General features: G+C 39.0%; 1 protein-coding gene across 2 annotated transcripts in view; it reads right to left on the reverse strand.

Moving 5' to 3' along the window:
* Positions 1 to 19,987, reverse strand: part of LOC131235580 (N-carbamoylputrescine amidase) — a 49,490-nt gene that overhangs the window by 17,265 nt on the left and 12,238 nt on the right. For both annotated transcript variants that reach the window (XM_058232792.1, XM_058232793.1), the window contains exons 2-7: positions 15,375 to 15,423; positions 6,799 to 6,890; positions 6,256 to 6,407; positions 6,123 to 6,169; positions 5,937 to 5,970; positions 5,144 to 5,310 (exon numbers count right to left, since the gene is read on the reverse strand). In XM_058232792.1, coding sequence (XP_058088775.1) covers positions 5,144 to 5,310; positions 5,937 to 5,970; positions 6,123 to 6,169; positions 6,256 to 6,407; positions 6,799 to 6,890; positions 15,375 to 15,423 — 541 coding nt within the window. The remainder of the gene's footprint in view (positions 1 to 5,143; positions 5,311 to 5,936; positions 5,971 to 6,122; positions 6,170 to 6,255; positions 6,408 to 6,798; positions 6,891 to 15,374; positions 15,424 to 19,987) is intronic.

The following is a 19,987-nucleotide window of genomic DNA, read 5'->3' on the forward strand; positions in this document are numbered from 1 at the left end:
TTGGCCCACTATATTCAAAGATACAAACGAACTCTGCAAAGCATGCAAGCGATATCAGAAATTGGGAGGATTATCCCGTCGAAATATGATGTCGTTGAACCCCACTCTAATCATTGAGGCATTTGATTGTTGGGGTATCAATTTCATGGGACCATTCCTCCCATCATTTGGAAATCTCTATATTCTTCTCGCCATAGATTATGTCTCCAAGTGGGTTGAGGCAATTCCGTGCCGGAATAATGACCATCGCATGGTCCTTAAGTTTTTTAAAGAAAATATTTTATCCAGGTTCGAAACACCTCGAGCCATCATAAGTGATGGAAGATCTCACTTTTACAATAGACGATTCGAAACATTAATGAATAAATACGGTATTTCGCACAAAGTAAGCACCCCTATCACCCTCAGACAAGCAGCCAAGCTGAAATATCAAATTATAAGATTAAACAAATTCTTGAGAAAATGGTTAACCCAGATCGCAAGGATCAGTCACTTCGACTAACTGATGTGCTGTGAGATTACTGTATTGCCAACAAAACCCTATTGGTATGTCAACCTATAGACTTGTCCATGGGAAGGCTTGCCACTTACCTGTAGAGTTGGAACATAAGGCGTATTGGGCTATAAAGAATTTCAACTTCAATCTTGACAAAGCCAGCTTGCTGTGCAAGTTACAACTTAATTAACTTGAAGAAACCCGGAATGAGGCTTATGAGAACTCTCGGATATATAAGGACAGGATGAAGGTGTTCCACAACAGGAACATTCTTCAAAAAAAAATTGAACAAAACTAGAAAGTCCTCTTGTGTAAATTGAGAATTCATCTTTTTCCCGATAAACTGATATCTCGCTGGACCGGCCCCTTTAAAGTCAAAACGATTCATCCTCGTGGGGCTGTCGAGATAGAAAATTCGGCGAATGGTATCATTTTCAAAGTGAACAATCATCGACTAAAACCATTTGCTGAGAAATTCGATTCAGAGGATATGTCCATCCCTCTGAATGATCCTTGCCTATCAGGACTGACCTTCTAGTTTGATGGAGGTCCATCCATCCAATTTTTACTTTCTTAGGATTACGTTAAGAACAGTTTAGGTTTTGTTTTAGTTTATTTTTGCCTAGTGGAAACCCCTTTAGATGGTGGAGACTTTATGCTATCTCAATGATCTTCTTCAGGAACTCTCTCTCTCTCTTACTCATTCTTCTTTTATTTTTGTTGTCTCACGTTATAATGCATTGCATATCTTTTTACATTAAGGACAATGTGGATTTTAAGTTGGGGGGTAAGATTAGATGGAATTAATCAGTATTTTCTTAGTTTTTTAGCAAAAATTTTCAATTTTTAGATTTCAAAACCCTTATTAAAAATTGATATTTTCTGTATCTGAATATATTTGAGTGTAAGACGATAAGATATAAAGTAATTTTTGAAAGTCTAGAGTTTAGTTGATTAGTAGACTTTTGAACAAGTTCTTTTTAATGAATTGATTGATAGGAAGATTTAAACATCAATTAGCCTATTTCGCGATTCACAACTAATTCATATTCTTTTAAAGTTAACTAGAATTCTTAAGTGTTTAGCTTGATGATTACTTAATGAGTGTTAGGAACAAAGTCTAGAGATCCTTATCTACCTCGAATGAAAAGAAGAAAAAGAACCAGCTGAAAAACTATTGGAATTGAAAATGGCTACCTATTACATGTGCATATATGAGAAAACAATAAAAAAATAATAATAATAATAAAAAAGAGAGAGATGATAGTGTGAAAGCCGTCGATGAAAAAAATAAAAAACTAAAAAAGGTGATGGGTTCAGAATTAGTATCTTGTGTTGATTTGACCACTTTGAGGTAATAATCATAGTTAACATCATGGAGAGAAGGATAACTATTACGGATTATAAGTTGGAATTCACTAAGCCCACTAGGAACTTGATGTTTGAATGAATTCTATTAATTAATTGATGAAAGGGAATTTAGTTTAATGGTTTACTAGTGATATTAGGTTTTAGATTGACGATATTTCATCCTTGTATCGTTGAATTTTACCTACATATGCATAGGATTACACAAAATGTTATTTTTTTCTAAGAAATGTTTGAAATTTGGGTTTTGAAGATTAGTTTTGCACATGTTTTGCTCGGCACTAACAAAATGTTGGTTGGGGGTGTGTTGCTTGTGAAATATTATATATTTCTCCCTTATTGTGCATTGGTCTTATAACCATAAATGTGTTTAATTGATCTATTTACGTATGTTTTCCTATGCGAGGTGAAATATAATATATCTCCCTCATTGTGCATTTGTTTATTCATTGTGCTTTCACAAAGGCTATGGGGGAAGGCTTTTTCAAGCTATTTGGAATAGCCTAGGTTTCGCCATCTTCCATTGTGCAGTTTTTCTTTATGTGGCATGAAGTACATAAAAAAAGGGTGAAAAGTTGTGGCAGCTATGCTTACCTGCAAGAGTTTGGTTCATAGGATAGAAAGGAATAATTGATGTTTCAAGAATCGGTCGGGGCAAGTTTCCGAGGTTTTCAATAGAGCTAAATGTATGTGATGGAATGGGCTTTTGTCTCAAAGGTGATCTTTTCCTAGATTGCTGGCTTGAGTTGTAATTTGTTCTCTTATGTACATTTGTATATTTGGCTTCGGCTGTTTTCGTTAATATATATCCAATGTTCAAAAATAAAAATAAAAATAGTGGATTCCACAAAACAATCATTAGCTTTTTCCATTAGTTAGGATTTTCTAGTACAAGATACGATGTGACTGTTGTTTAATAAATATAATATTTCCAGCTGCTATCCAAACAAAATCTTAAAGTAGATTTCAAGCTTCAATAGTGCTCACGGAAATAATCATTAGATAACTATTACTTTTTCCCCCTTGAATTCCTTGTATCCAAATTCACCCATGATGAAGTGAGTAAAGCAATCATTCGCTTCATAATACTTCAGTTATGTGTTCGCTTCAAAATACTTTAGTTATGCATATGGATTGACACTTTCTAACAGGGATTCATTATGACAAAATACTGCTAATAAACATCCTAATAGAACATACCTTTGAGGCCAACATGACTGGACCTTAGAAGCCCACTGAAAGACCCAAACTATCTACAAATTAACCTAAGAAATAACCCTGATCCATAGCTCAAGTGGTAGACTGAGTGAAGATACCCTTGTTTCAACACTAAGGTCTTGGCATCAATTCCCTAGTGGGGGGTGGCTAACAGTGGAGTGTGTACTGACACTGGTGTGTACTAACAAGCTAACCCAAAAAATAAAAAAATAAAAAATAAAAAATAAAAAAAGCCCTAAGAAATAGAATAAAACGGAATGATGCTCCCATGCGTTCTACTTCTTCTTTGTTTGGGTGGGGGGTTGAAGTGGAGCTGTTTGGTACCATCCCCCATAATGTGAGATAGTGGCGTGACAAATATTGCCATCTATAGAGACCCACGAAAATGAAATGTAGTGGTAATAATCAAACCATAGGAAACAATGTGAATTGAACATTCCTACGGTTGAAAAATCATTAGGGGCCACAAAAGTTTTAGATCCATGTCATTTTTGTATTTTACCTTTATCTATCTCCGTGTGATCTTATGAATAACTTGGATGACAAATAAACACCACTGTGGGCCATAGCTCCTAGGAAGGTTTCAACTTGGATGACAATAAATAAATATATAATACCTCGACGTACTGACTCCCACCCACTTAGTGGTGCAAGGAGTAGAGTGGATTATGTGCAACCTTAGCTTGACATAAGACAATACAACACTTACAGTGGGGCCACGTTGATATATTTATTCAAATCTTTGGTGGACCTTTACATCAGAAACAGTGGTGATTGACCATTAAAACCTTCTCATTGGTTACAAAAGTTTTGGACCAACCTGATATTTGTTCTTTTCCATTCATAAAGGTTTATGTGACCTTATTAATGGGTTGTTTGAAAAATAAACATTTCAAAAACATTAATGTGGGCTTGAAGAAGTTTTTAATGGTGGAGGTTCAACCACCACTCTTCCTTAAAATATGGCCCAACTTAGATTTCTATCTGCTTCATTTTTGGGCTAGCGTCTTATAATGATCTTATGGTCGCATGGATAAAAATAAATACCAAAGGTTGAGAGCGCTCATTTGTAAGCGTAATTGCAGAGTTCAGCATGGTGTACCAGTAGTTGGGTGCATTGACGTTGGCAAGTTCTTGGGTCCCATCATGAGGTATGTGTTATATCCAAACCGAGCCAAAATATATTGAACGTTTCCCATTGAAACCCTTTTGGGGGTCACGAATTGATCAATATTATATTTTTTTTGACTCGTGCTCTAAAATCATCTTGAAAAATGAATGAACGGTATGGATGTAATACATACATCATTTTGGGGCCCATTTAACTTTGATCTCCTTTGAACCGTTCGTACAACTCGGAGCTCGAGAAGCATCAGCGCTTGTCATCGCATGACACGTACCCAAGCTTCCCTTCCCTTTCGTCTCGTCTTCTCCGGAAAACTTCAATCGTTTTTTCCGCATGAAAAAAATCCCAAATCTTTCCCAAAACTTCTCTCGTTTTTCAAATCCTAACCCAAATCCCCTTCAACCTCGCTGGAATTGGGGTCGAATCTATTCTTTTCAAAGAAAAAAAAAAAAAAGGAGATTTCTTACCGTGATTGGCCCACCAAATCCATCCGAAAGCCACTCCCGCAGGCAGATTTTGAGAAAAAAATGGTAAGAGATTTTTTTTTTCTGCATCTATTTTGTTTTTTCGAAATAATAGGAAGAGTTGTCGCTGATACTATTTTTTTCCCGATAAAATCGAAAATATCGCCGATATTTCGTTGACATTAGGAAGAGAAACAAATTTTTGGTGTTTCGGTGTCGCTGGACCAGCCAAGCTAACCCAAAAAATAAAAAAATAAAAAATAAAAAATAAAAAAAGCCCTAAGAAACAGAATAAAACGGAATGATGCTCCCATGCGTTCTACTTCTTCTTTGTTTGGGTAGGGGGGTTGAAGTGGAGCTGTTACCAGCACTTTCTCATCGTAGGGCAGATGACACACAGGTCCACCCACATAACTAGGTATCACCAAAATGGTCCTCAAACTACAATTACCAATGAATATAACAACTTACCAAATTCGCTCCAGCATGCCCTTGCATTACCCGCTTCCAATGTTCACAGGAATCAAGTCCATCATCTTGTGGTTCTGATCCAATAGCAGTGGGGTAGAACAATACCTCTGCACCTTGAAGAACCATTGATCGTGCTGCCTCTGGAAACCATTGATCCCAGCAAATGGCTGCCATAAAAAGTGAACAAAATGCTTGGGTGATGCATAATCACAGAAAACTACAAGCAAGCTTCTCTGTTATATTGTCTTTGTGGAGAAGATATAATCTAAAAAAATTGATATTGGGCATACAATATCTTAAAATTCTACATATTTCTAATGGAAACGCTAAGGAGATTCTTGTGAAGGGAGATAAAGAGGTGATTCACACAACTCAAACCAATGTGGCAAATGTGTGGGAGTCTTGGCCTTTCATCAGGCTGGCTCCACTATGAACATGACTTGGGCCAAAGCTTAAGCCAGATTTGCCTGAGAGAAATGGATGATAGGACAAATATGACCAATGTTCCGCATTCAACATGCATGAATGGGCCACCTGACGAATAGATGAGGCTGACTTTTAGGACAATGCAAGTTCATGATGAGCCCCACCTGAACCATGGTGTGGAGCTCACAACCATGCCATGTTGGCACGTGCATCATGAATCTCCTCTTCAGACTTTCTGTGGATCTCTTTTTCACATTTTCCATTTCATGCTGTAAGTTTCACAATCAGAAACAACAACAACAATAATAATAAATTTTAATATTAATGGTAACATCATAACATGTTACCTCTCAAATTTGGTTCTTACCTACTCCAATTTTGGCAAACTTTGTTTCAAAGACCTGCTTTTCCATAGCATCAAGGTTGTCCATTAGTTTCAACCAAAAAAGGAACGGTAAATCAAACTTGCATAGAAGTATGAACTCGGACTGGCATTCGTAGAGATTCCAAAAGAAAAAGAAAAGTGCTGAGATTGTTTTGGACAATACTCCACCTTAAAGCCAGTGTCACCAGGATTGAAATAGAATTTTTCTTGGTAGCCTGAATAGCAGCATATTTATTTTAATCAAACAGAAATGAAGGGTATGATATTCAAGCAATACAACAATCTAGCCATAAATACTTGCCTGGTCCATCCGGGATATGTGACTTCCTGTACAGCCCAAGATCAGTCCCATCAGCATCAATTATAGCTATTGAATTGTAGTGAGCATTATTTGCTTCTTCGAAAAAACTCACAGGTATCACAACACCCAACTCTTTTGCAAGCTTTTGCATCCTGCATGAACAATTAGAAAATGGATGCAATCGTATGTTCTACTAAAAGGAACGAGACTATAATGATTATTCACTACATTGCGTATGCATAGCATAAATGCATGTTGATCCAGGGCATTCAAATCATAGGGACTGATCATATGATGACCACCATTCAATTGGTTGCAATCAATCAAATGGACTGTTTAAAATAAACTGGCCAGCAGTCCCAAATTGAATGATTAAGATATGTTTGGGCTGCATTCTCAGCCCACAATTCGGAATGTCTGGATTGTTGGATGCGTATGGCAAATGTAGAGTGCATGAGGGAATAGGTGTTATTGTTTTGGCAACAGCTCTATAGCAAAATGGTTCAACAACAGTATATAAAATAGCCACACTCGTCCATTTACCTAAGAATTGTCGGGTGTCCTTTATAAGGCTTAGCTCTTCGAAAGAAATCCTCCCTTTGGGCTTGACAGAAGTAATATCCCTCAAAGAGTTCCTGAACTCATCCAACAAGACACAGAAATGAGAACAGACATCGTATCATAACTTCTTCAGTATTGTAGATGCTAGATCTACCAATTTTAGATCAAACATGTTGTTGTTAGGTTATGACCATATTTTAAAGCCCTTGCACAGAACAACACATGAATAAAATAATACAACTGCCCAGTTCTTTAAAGAGTTGCATGGAATGCAGAAATATGACAAAAAGAAGGAAACTACAGATGTATCACAGTTTCATTAAAAGAACCAATCTGGTGTCTGTCAATGTCGTCTGCAGACATGGTCCAGGAGGGACTGACTGTAGAAACCTCAATTACATCTACTGACTAGGACTATTTTAATACACAATTGAATCAAATTGCAATGATTGGATCAACAGAGAAAATGATAAAATTGCAACCACCTTCCATGGTACTCATTGTGAGGAAGGAAGTAGTCCTCGAATTGCAGTCACATTCCTTTCTAATCCAAGTAGTAAGTAAATGCAGTAGGCGCCTATTCCCTCATTATGAATACTGATGAAAGGTAACTGCAATTTTGCCACTTCCTCCTATTGAACAAACTATTGCAATATTATTTGGTGGTGCATCCAAACACAGTCAAAGGTCCATATGTAGAAATGGAAAGTAGAACAGAAAGGTTTGTGTTGAGGACAAGCTTCTCGTGATTACATAAAGCATACAATTCATAAACACAACCAAATACATGGTATGCATAACTATGGCCAACCCCATGAGAAAGTGAGGATAAGAAGTTACATAACAGAGAACACTACTAACAGTAGTCCATGTTAATGAATTATGATGAATCTTATGCTTTATCTCTTCTCAAAGAAAAATAACCACTATTGCATTATCTTGGAATCCTACAGTCAAAACAAGATGCTGAGCCTACACACGCACAGGGACAATGCTACAAGAAAATGATCTTAGCATTTAAAAAGAGAAAAGCAAAAGAAAGTGCAAATCAGCAACATGCACACACACACACACAAACCTAGGCCCACAGGTGGGGATTGGAGAACTGTAAAACATGAGAGTTGGGGCTTCACATTCCGGTGCCTCTTATTATATCAAAAAGGGAAAAGCAATACACCCAGGTCCACAATGACACACAGTGCACAAACCTAGGCCCAAGGCCCACTGACACTACACATTACATAAACCACATTTTCTACACACCCTCTCAAGCTGGTGCATGCATATTCTGTATGCTCAGCTTGTTACAAATGTGGACACAGACAGCTCGAGGTAATGCCTTGGTGAAGACATCTGCCAATGGAGACTTTGAATCAACATGTCTAGTAGCAATCTCTTTGGATACAATCTTCTCCCAAATGAAGTGACAATCCACTTGTATATGTTTAGTTCTTTTGTGGAAGACTGGATTATTGGCAATATGGGGCGCCACCTGATTGTCGCAATGAAGAACCATACATGACTTGTCAAAAAGTCCAAATTCCTGAAGAAGAAAATTTACCCAAATCATTTCGTAGACTGCATGGCCCATGGCCATGTATTCCACTTCTGCGTTGGACCTTGCCACCACAATGCTTCTTGCTCTTATATGTGACCAAGTTACCCCCAACAAAGGTACACAACTCAGAGGGGGATCTTCTCTTCGTCATAGATCTAGCCCAATTAGCATCAGCGTATCATTCTACTCAAAGGTGGCCATTGAACCTATACATCAGTCCTCGTCCTACTGCTCCTTTCAAATATTGTAGGATATGAATCACTGCCTCCCAATGCTGTGTCTGGGTCAATGCATGAACCTACTCATGACCCCTACCGCAAAGGATATATTTGGTCGAGTCACTGTGAGATTAATGAACTTTCCAACTAGCTTACAATATCTTTCAGGATCTTCGAACAATTCCCCTTGGTCACCAAACAGTTTACAATTCGGCTCCATTGAAGTGTTGTTTGACTTGCACCCTATCATTCCAGTCTCTTCTAGGAGGTCGAGAGCATGTCCTTTGGTTAAGTGTGATGCCCGCTGCAGAGTGTGCCACCTCGATTCCAAGAAAATATCTTACGCGGCACAGATCTTTCATCTAAAATTGTTGCTGAGTGTGGTGCTTAATTCCAGTAATTCTTGATGCATCACTTCCTGTGACTACACTACCGTCGACATACACAATTAGAATCGCAATTCCCTAAATGCTTTGCTTCAAAAATATTGAGTGGTCCACATGACATCGACAAAATCCAACAAGGAGAAAAGCATTGCTGAATTTTTCGAACCACACATGGGGTGATTGTTTCAACCCATAGATTGCTTTTTGAAGTCTACATACGTTGGAATACAGGTGGGAATTTAGGTGCAAATAAGATAGAAAGGAAATGTTATTGCTAAGTTGAACGTTGCCTTTTCCCAGAATGTTGGAAAAGGACACACCAGCTAGAATACAGGTGAAGATTGAATATACTCATTAATAGAGGAGAAAAGGAGTCGAGTACCTGTCATATGGTTTGTGGCCCCTGAGTCAATCACCCAAGTGATGTACCAATGGATGCCACAAAAGCATTACCTGAATTGGTGATGGATGTAGATGCGGCTGTCCCAGATTTTGTATTTGTACCTCTACTTATCAAACGTCCCAGCTCAATGCGAACAATAGATTGTGATCAAAAGTTTTCATTGGCATCCCAACGTGGTATGCCAAAGCAAGTGTCTGATCATTGCCCTATTCTGCTTGAAGTAGAGTTCAAAAATTGTGGCCCTTGGCCGTTCAGATTTGAGCTGGTTTGGCAGGAAGTGGAGGGCTTCATGGAGCTTGTTGATTAGGGCCTGTTTGATTTTCTGGCTCAAATGTAATTACCTTGTAAATGAGTAATCATTATTTACCAAGGTAATTACCTGCATCTTTCCCAATGCTGACTTGACTGGTTACTTTTTAAACACTTAAATCGAGGAATTTGTAAAATAAATATGGGGCCCACCATAATGTGTGTGGCTTATCCACACCGCCCATTCATTATGCCAAATGAATTTAAGGCATGAACCCAAAAATTAGGCAATTCCAAAGCCCCAAAAATTAGGCAATTCCAAAGCTCAAGTGGACAACACCACACGAAATTGTGAGAATCGAATGCCTACCATTAAAAACTTGTTGAGGCCCTTAGAAGTTTTAGATCAGGCTTATATTTATATTTTTCCCTTATCCATGTCCATGTGACCCTATGAACGGGTTAGATGGTGAATAAACCTCAATGTGGGCCCGGTAAAAGAATCAACCTTCAACGGTGGACAAATTAAGTCCATTGTTTCCTTTCATGTGGGCCAATTGAGCATTAGATCTTAATTTTTTCAGATCATGCCCTAAAATATTCTAATAAAACAGATGGACGACATGGATATATTATATACATTATAGTGGGGCCCATGGATTTAAGTCAACATTTTTGGACCGGTTTTCTAGGTGGAATTACAAACTCATTTTCAAACAAGTGAAAAAGTAATAATTACTTCTTTACCAAGGATTTACCAGGATCATGGAAAATCAAACAGGCACTTAATGGTGGGGTATGTTAGTGGTAGAAGGTTTTCAAGGATTCTAGTTATGCCAAAAGCTTCGCATGCTCAAGAGTAAAATAAGTTTTGGGGAGTCAGGAGCAGGAGTTAGGAAGCATCTTGACAAGAATCCATGATCTTGACATTAAGGAAAGCTCAGTGAGCCCTTTCAGAAGAAGAATTAGAAGCATGCACGAAGCACTCTCAAGAGTACCGCAACCGTTTAAAGGAAGAAGAAATTAAATGGCATCAACAATCTAGAGTAGTGTGGTTAAAATACGGGAACAAGAATACAAAATTCTTCCACAGCATGGCAAGTGCTAGAGCAAGAATGAACAAGGTGTCCAGTTTGATTGTGGAAGGGGTTATAGTATAGGGGAAGGATGATCTAAGCGAGGCAGTGAAGTATTTCGAAAGCATGCTTTCATCTAAGGGTTGGGTTAGGTCGAGGATTGATAATCTTGATTTTAACATGTTGTCACAGAATCTGGTAAATTCGGAGCGACCTTTTACAGTTAAAACAGGTGAAGGAAGCGGTTGATTCTTTATTCAAAGACAAGGCACTAGTCCGGATGGCTTTTTGATTGCTTTCTTCCAAGTTTTCTGGGAGGTCATTACAGGAGAACTTGTGGGTTTTACATCAAATTTTCAGGAGGGAGTAGGTTGTCATCAGATATTGGCACTTATTTTATTGTGATCATTTAAAAAAGGGAATTTTACAAAATAGTACCTCATTAATACCATATTTACATCTTAGTACCTTTTTAAATTATATTTTCATTAAGTTACCTCATTAATCTAAATAATTGTCAATTGGGTACCATCCATTAGTTTTCTCTCATTTCTGTCAAGTTTTCTTATAAAATGACAAAAAAGGCCATCATTAATGATGTAGCTTTTAATTACCCAAGAGCCGTCTTTTGTCTACTGATGCTACTACTGGTCGTTGCCTTGAGCCCCACCATGATATATGTGTTTTATCCATGTTGTCCATCCAGTTTGCTAGATCATTTTATGGCATGAGCCCTAAAATGAGTCAAATCCGTATCTCAGGTGGACCACACCATAGGAAACAGTGGTCATTGAGCATCCACCCTTAAGAAACTTCTTAGGGCCCACAAAAGTTCTGAATCAAGCTGATAATTGTTTCTTTCCCTTCATATAGGTCTGTGTGACAGATTGGATGGCAAAAACAAACATCAAGGTGGGCCCCACAACACCCAACACTTCACCACACCACTGTTGGTGCTGGGTGGTTTTGGCAATAGGGGAGCGCATTAATTGCAGCTCCAGCCTCACCCAACCCGGTGTGGCCCTGACCGTGAGGCCCACCTTGATGTATGTATTGTATATCCATACCATCCATCCATTTTCCAGCCCATTTTACGAAATGATCTAAAAATAAAGAATATCCAATTCTCAGGTGGACCACACCATAGGAAACAGTGGTGATTCAATGCTCACCATCAAAATCTTCCTAGGGCCCACTGTAATGCTCACCCTAATGTTTATTTTCCATCCAACCTGTTGATAAGGCCACATAGACCTAAATGAAGGGGGCAAAAAACAAATATCAACATGATCCAAAACTTTTGTCACCCATAAGAAGTTTTTAATAGTCGCTCACCACATACATCATTGAAAACTTCTTGGGGACCATAGAACAAGCTAATATTTGTGTTTTCCCTTCATCGAGGTCTATCAGGTCTATATGACCTTATGAATAGGTGGGATAGCAATTAACCATCGCGGTGGGCGCTAGGAAGGTTCACCATGTTGCTTCTTATGGTGTGGTCCACTTGAGCTTAGATATACCTCGTTTTTAGGCTCAAATACTAAAATGATATAGAAAAACAGATGGACGGTGTGGAAAAAATCGATACAGCACGGTGGCCCCTCAAAACCCCTTCCGTTCCTAGACACAGGCAGGGTAGTACCCAATCCACGTCCGAGAAAGATCAAACGTTGATTGCCTACTCTTGATGCAGATATTGGTCGATGCTTCGTGGGCCCACCATGATTTATGTGTATTATCTAGACCGTCCATCCATTTTTTTCAAATCATTTTAGGGTATTGTCCCAAAAATAAGTCTGATCCAAATCTCAGGTGAACCACACCACAGGACAACAGTGGTGATTGAACGCCCATCATTATAGGGCCAATGTAATGTTTATTTTCCATCCAACCTATTGATTAAATCACACAGACTTGGATGAAGGAAAAACACAAACATCGGCTTGATCCAAAACTTTTGTGGCCTCCAAGGAGTTTTTAACGGTGGGTACTCAATGACCACCTTTTCCTATGGTGTGGTGCACTTGAGATATGGATCAGACTCATTTTTGGAATCATGCCATAAAATGGTCTCGCAAAATGGATGAACAGTATGGATAAAAGGCATTCATTATGGTGGGCTCACAGAGCATCGACCAACAACAACATTGGTAGGAAATCAGCGTAACTGTTGTGTTTTCTATTTTTAGTAATTTTAAATAACAATACCTAGTAAATATCCTATTTACGTTCATGTAATTAAGCTACATCATTAAGATGGGTATTTTTTTTTCATCTTATGAAAACTATGACAAAAATGACATAAATGTAACGAAAGGTACCCATTTGACGATTGTCATGATTAATGAGGTAGCTTAATGAAAAGAAAATTTAAAAAGGTACCAAGATGTAAATATGGTATTAATGAGGTACTATTTTGTAAAATTCCCTCTAAAATATTATGGGATGGAAAATATCAAGGACTTTAAACTCATTAGCTTGATTAGTGGCCCCTATAAAATTCTTGCTAAGCCACTAGCATCCAGATTCTGATTGGTGCTGGAGTGTGTTATATCCGATAAATCAATGTGATTTTGTCCCAGGAAGGCATTAGATAGTACTCTTTTGTCTCACGAATGCATTGACTCAAGATTTATGGATCGAAGGGATTACTTTGCAAGTTGGACATTTAAAAAGCATATGATCACATTGATGGGAGCTTCTTGGACTATATGCTTCGCCTAATTGGTTGTGGTGACAAGTGAAGGAGTTGGATGATTGAATGCATTCGTTCTGCTAGGTTCTCGGTCATTAATGGGTAACCCAAAGGTTTTTTCAAAAGTTTAAGAGTTTTGAGACAAGGTGATTCGCTTTCCCCCCTTCTCTTCTGGGTAGTGGTGGAAGCATTGGGCAGAATGTTGTTAAGAGGGCAGCAATTGGGTCTCCTCTAGGGGTTTAAAGTAGATAGAAATAGAATCCAGATGACTCATCTTCAGTTCGCAGACAGCACTATGATCTTTTGCGATGCTAACCCCAACATAGTGGATAGGCTCTATATGATTATTACCTGTTTCGAAGCAGTGTCGGGTTTGAAGGTCAATATTGCCAAGAGTGGAAAACGGGGGAGATAATTGTGTTGGTGGGTATCATCAGATGTAAGGTGGGCAAGTTCCCCTCTTCTTACCTCGCCCTGCCTTTGTGCATTGGAAAGCCTCCAAAGTTGTGGGATAGGGTGGTGGAAAGGGTCAACAACAATCTTGTATCGACTTCTCTAGATCTTCGCGTTGTACCCTTAATCAAACAACACCACAACGATATGGTTCACAAAGAAGAATTGAATCACAAACAACAACACAACACTTACTCGCCTAGGGGACCCAACTGGTCCACACACCAACAAGCACATCAACACTGCTCCGACACCCAACTGGTGTAGTCGGAGCAAACAAAAAGAAGGGCAATCAAGACAAGATTCTGACTCTCAAAACTGCAGATGAGAACGCTCCTTGTCACAATGGGAATCTGTAGATCGGAGGGAGGATAGTCAAGGATGAATCAGCCCAACCGTAGCAGCTCTGATACTATGTAAATCAGCAACATGCTGAACTATGGTCCAACATCCCTTGGACCAGACATCTCACATTGATCTGTAGAGAAGAGTAATGGAGGAAGGTGTATGCATGAGGGCGTGAATCTGAGAGAGAGAGAGAGAGAGAGAGAGAGAGAGAGAGAGAGAGAGACAGGGATTGGAGAAAAAGAAAACGTTTTAGGGCATCACGTTCTAGGGCCACTTATTATCACACGCACGCAAGCACATAGAGGAGAGTGTTTGAGTAGTGTGGAGTATACCATGCACTCGAGTTGGTGTGGGCCCACCATGATGAGTGTGTGCCATCTAAATCGTGCATCAGATAAGGACCATTGTTAAAATGGGAACCCCTAAAAATCAGCCAGATCCAAAACTCAGGTGGGCCACACTATAGGAACAGAGTAATATCACGCCTGAAACATCTAAAATTGTGTGGCAGGGCAGCTAAGTTTTGGAATGGCCTGATTTTTAGTCAGGTGGGCCCCATAGAATGAATGGGTTGGATGGCATTTAAAACACGGTGGGCCCCACACAACAACCAGCACTGAGCATTCCATGTCCACAGCTATGGATAAAGGTGATTTTTGGGTTCTAGCCCTAAATAGGATGGATGGGGTGGATGTCTACAACACATCATGGTGTGCCCAATCTGCTCAACGCTATGCAAGCTCCGGTGAACATTCTCCTCAAAAGGCAAGATTAAGCAAAGCTCTTTTTGTGAGTACCAGGATATAATCTTATATTAAAAAGGGGAGCAAAACTAAGATAAACTGATTTCAAATAGATCACTAAAATGTCAATAACTATTAGCGGCAAGTATTTCAAAAGAGATTATTAGTGATCACCCACTACTGGTTCTGGTTGTACGGTCCAAGTCGTCCAACCCATTTTTTATGCTTTCAGAATATTTTTATCCAGTAATGTCCTTGAAAATAAATATTTTTATTTTTCAAGGGAAAAAAGCTTGTAAAAATTGGTAATAGGTTAGGTTAGCCTACAAATGGTTGCAGGTAATTCGTTCTCACTTCAAAAAAGATAGAAAACGTGTTTGATAATAGTGGTAGGTGTTATACAGTACAAGTCTTGTGATCTTATACCTGAATGAGAATGATGTTTGCCCCTTTCTTTTGAGCAGCTCTAACCAGCCTGTAAAAAAGTTAGTCACTAAAACCATTGCTCAACAGTTGAAATATACGGAAAAGATATAGAACCAAGTAATAGGAAGCTATTGACAATAATTAAGCAGCACAATTGCATCTCTACTACATATAATGTGAGGAGCAAATGGACATTTTTTCCCATGCAATTAGTTTTAGGAGAGTCATTATCTTTGAGATTTTTTGGGGCATTAAATGAGAGTTTCAATATAGATAAGGGCATTTACAGAATTTTGAAAATCTGTGCTTATAAACCAATGGCTTGGATTTTAGCCAAAAACAAACGGCTTGGATTTTACCTACTTCTTCCCCTCCTTTTTGTGCACAAGTAGCCCACTCCCAGGTCTCTTGACATTTGCATGCCACCCAATACGGAACCCATCCAACAAAAGCTAAGTGGGACCCACCTGATGACTGTGTAACATCCATATGTACATTTATTGCACTGCCTCATGTTAGGACATTAGCCCAAACAAGAGATAGATCTAAAACTCGAGTGGGCCACAGAACCAGAAAAAAAAAAAAAAAAAAAGGGAATGGGTAGCCCATGATTGGCTACCTTCTCTCTCTGGATGTGAGTGTGAATGTAGCAGCAATCCTTTCCCTCCATTTTTCTCTTCTTTTTTTTTCTTTTTTTCTTTTTTTGAAAATTTCCCTCCATTTCTATTTTATCTCCCCCTTCGAAAATCTCTCTCCCTTCCTCTCCTTACACATGTTGCATGTGCACTTCCCCTATTTAGCTAGACTAGAAGAGCATGAAAAAACTAACCATGTCAAATACTTATGAGTAGAGCCTTCCAAATGAATAGATCAAAAATTTTACAGCATCTTCAAAAGTTGACACTCATAACCCACATTTGCATGTTTCATAAAATTCATTGCAAGAAATGTTGTCAAACAAAATTGTTATCGTACAAAAAATTGTAATAGGTCAAATCATATCAAATTGCAATTTGTATCGTAAATCATGAGATTTTTTCTCAAATTTCTTAACAATAGAACACTGAAAAATATAAATAAATAAATTATATATCTATATATAATTTAAAAGTGCTTCAATCATCCATTTCCCATCAATATGCACCTAAGAAAATTAATACATATCATGATATTGGCAATTGAGAACATTTTTTCTGTTTGATAGCCTAGGAACTTCCAAAGCTCTCTATGGTCAGCAGTACTCAAAGCCCAGGATCGTCTCTCATGGGGATGTGTCTCTACCAGCTCACCTGAGGAGCTGGACACAGCAATTGAGAACTTGCATACACCATACATATAGTGCTAGTGCTAAAGGATTCTTGTCTTTCCTTCAGCAACTGTTTGGCTTTGCTCAAGTAATTGCGTTTTTTCTTTCGTTCTTTTTTTACTTTTTGTCTTTTTTAACCATTAAGTAAATTTGGTTAGCCCCAAAATAATTGATTTAAAAAAAAAAAAAAAAATGCTTCTTAGGATTTGCTCTTTTTACCAAAGCACCTAGCCCCCATTTCCAAGAGGTACTTCCATTTCCACATGTGAATGTGTACAAGAATTAGCAAACCTGTTTCATTAACTGCATAGAATGTCTCATGGAAGCCCGAACAAATATTGTAAGCTTATCATACAAATGATTTGTGCTGGTGCCACTAGGGTGGTTTTACAGCATCCAACCTGTCCATCCTAGTCACCCCACCATGAGAGTTGGACACGCCAAAAATCATGTTGATGCAACCATCACATGGGCCACCACGTGAATTTAGAGGTTTTGGATGGTTTTCCATTGTTTTCATGGTATGGCCCAACTAATGACTTCATAGGCCTATTTTTGTTCCTCCTACAATCATGGTGGGACTCACAATAATGAATGGATTGGATCCGACCACGTGTGAGAGATGTCAATGGCTCTCACATATGTATGTAATTAGAAAACCGCCCTTTAATGAGTTGTCATTCCCGACATATATATCCTTCTTACAGGCTCTAGGATTAGCCTGCAAGAGAGAGAGATTGTTGGACTGAATTTCCTATCACATCTAGCATGTTCAACCAAAAGCTCTATAGGACCCACCATGATGTCCAGGTGATATCCACTCCCTCCATCAGTTCCGCCAGCTCATGTTAGGATGTAACCCCAAAAATGAAGCAGATCTGAAACTGAAATGGGCCACCAAAGGAAACAGTGGGAATGGAAACACCCACCATTGGAACCTTCCTGAGGCCCAATGTGATGTTTATATGCCATCCAACCCATTCATAAGTTGATTTGCACCAGGATGAAGAGAAAACACTAACATCAGCCTGATCCCAATTGGCCCCACGAAGGTTTCACTGGTGGCGTTCAATCCCCACTGTTTCTTATGGAGTGGTCCACTTGAATGTTGAATCTCTGTGATTTTTAAGCTCCCATCCTAACATGAGCTGGCATAATGGGATGGACGTAGTGGACATAAGAGAGACATCACAGTGGGCCCCACAGAGGTTTTGATCATACAAGTTCCCATTGCAGGAAATTGGTGCCAACTTCCCCTAGTTTTGAAAGGAGAGTTGTTTGATACTCCAGCTTTGTACAACGCTTCAGATGCAGGCGCTCAGACAAAAGACATGCATTACCTCACATTAAACCGACTAAATTGCGGGTCTTACTGCAACTCACTGAGTCACAGTCCGAAAATCAGATTGGCCTAACAATCCTAGCCTCATATTAATGGACAATTAACTGTCGAAATAAGACTGTTGGATATTTCATTTTTAACCATCCAATATATTCCAATGATCAAATATTCAGCTCATTAAATAAGCGTAGTTTTTGGTTCATGACACATCTACAAAATGGAAGTCACAATTTGTACAGTATAATTTGAATTAGTTGCATTCCACATGCAATTTTCAGTAATTTACAAGTTACTGCATATCATCCATCACACTCTAGCAGAGTATGGAAGTTTTTCTCTTTTTGAAAAAGCCCTGCAACGGAAGGACGCCTCTCTCGCATACATATTGATGTATTGTGTCCATGAAAGAAAAAGGTGTGGGGCCCACCAAGATGTGTGTGATACATCCACTCCATTACTTGAGACAGCTCATTTTAGGATGTGCCCAAAAATCAGGCTGATCTGAACTGTAGTGGGCCACACTGTGGAGAGAAGTGGGGATAAGACGTGAACCATTGAAGCCTTTTTCGAGAAATTGTTTTTCTTCTATATGTTCACCAAACATGCAGTTTTTTGCATAAGCAAGTCTCAAGAAACAATTCTTTGGAATTATTTACAGGCCCTTTTTTTGTCCTTCAAGAAATTTACAAGCATACAAGATTCCTTTGATTATTTATGTTCTTTGTACCTTTCTTGATGGGGACATCCCGCGCACGCCGTCCACACGTGCACGCACACTACCCCCCCTACGCTCGTACGCTAGAAGAAGGAGGGCTCCATCGTCGATTTGGATTGATAACGACGTCCAGGGAAGGCTTCCTAGCTAGAAGACGAAGTTTTGATTCAAAAGAGTGGGCCCGTTAGTCAAAAAAAGCCCATAATGGGATCTCGTGATCATGGCCCACTAGTTGGATTGATTTCATATTTTAGGTTTTATTTATTGTTATTATTTAGAACATCATGAACACTTGGGATTTCTTTGTTTAGTTTTTGTTTTAGCTTACTTCATCATCAAGTAATAGGTTGCGCACATGGCGCGAGTTTAAGGGTATAGGATTTTCCCTATAAATAGGCACCCCTTGTAGTTCTTTTGATTCATTCAAGTTTAATAAAAATTCCTGCTTTATTTTTCTGCTCTCTTAATGAGTTGTGAAAGAATTCAAAAGTGGGTGCAAACCCTCCCTTTTCAAAGGGCTAACTACCGTGATGCGAAGTCACATCGATCCCGATTCACCCCTATCCTCCATCATCTCTCTTTTTCATCTTCTACCACCATTCGTGCTTCGAATTTGTCCTTTGTTGCATCATTTTTCTTCATTACAGCATATTTTCATATTTCGGCCCTGCAGAAGGTCAGAAACTTCGACGGAGTACTACGCACAAGCCGCCGCTCGTCGACCTGAAACTTTGTGGTTTTGGAGCCTACCTCCAGCCAACCAGTGCCAAGGAGGGCTTTCTCGAAACCGACGCCCCCTCGCACGTGCGGCCGGGCACCTGCGCACGTGCGAGCGCCCCAGGCCCGCTGTCCACACACAGGAATCGTCTTTGGTTCAGGTTTTTTATCCTCTTTTACCTCCTTATACATGTTTTCTTCATAAACCCTAAACCTAGATTACGTTTTACCTAATTTGTTTGCCGTTTTCCTCACCCTAGGGTTCCTTGATTTGAAATTGGAGAATCCCTTGAATTAGGGACTGATTCTTATGCATGTGTGGTTGATTTCTATTTCCCTTTGACATCGTTTAGTTTATAATTTTAATTGGTCCAGTCCTAGCCTGTGTCGGCCTGGACCTGCATAGATTCCCCTTTAATTGAATGTTTGGACTGTCATGTGGGATGTGGAATTTGTGTAATTATTTATGAATTGGTATGATCTAAGCCTGAATTCTTGCATCTCATATTTAAATTTCACGTCCTGCATCATTT

The sequence above is a fragment of the Magnolia sinica genome, chromosome 19 (assembly GCF_029962835.1).
Source record: "Magnolia sinica isolate HGM2019 chromosome 19, MsV1, whole genome shotgun sequence".
Classification (NCBI taxonomy): domain Eukaryota; kingdom Viridiplantae; phylum Streptophyta; class Magnoliopsida; order Magnoliales; family Magnoliaceae; genus Magnolia; species Magnolia sinica.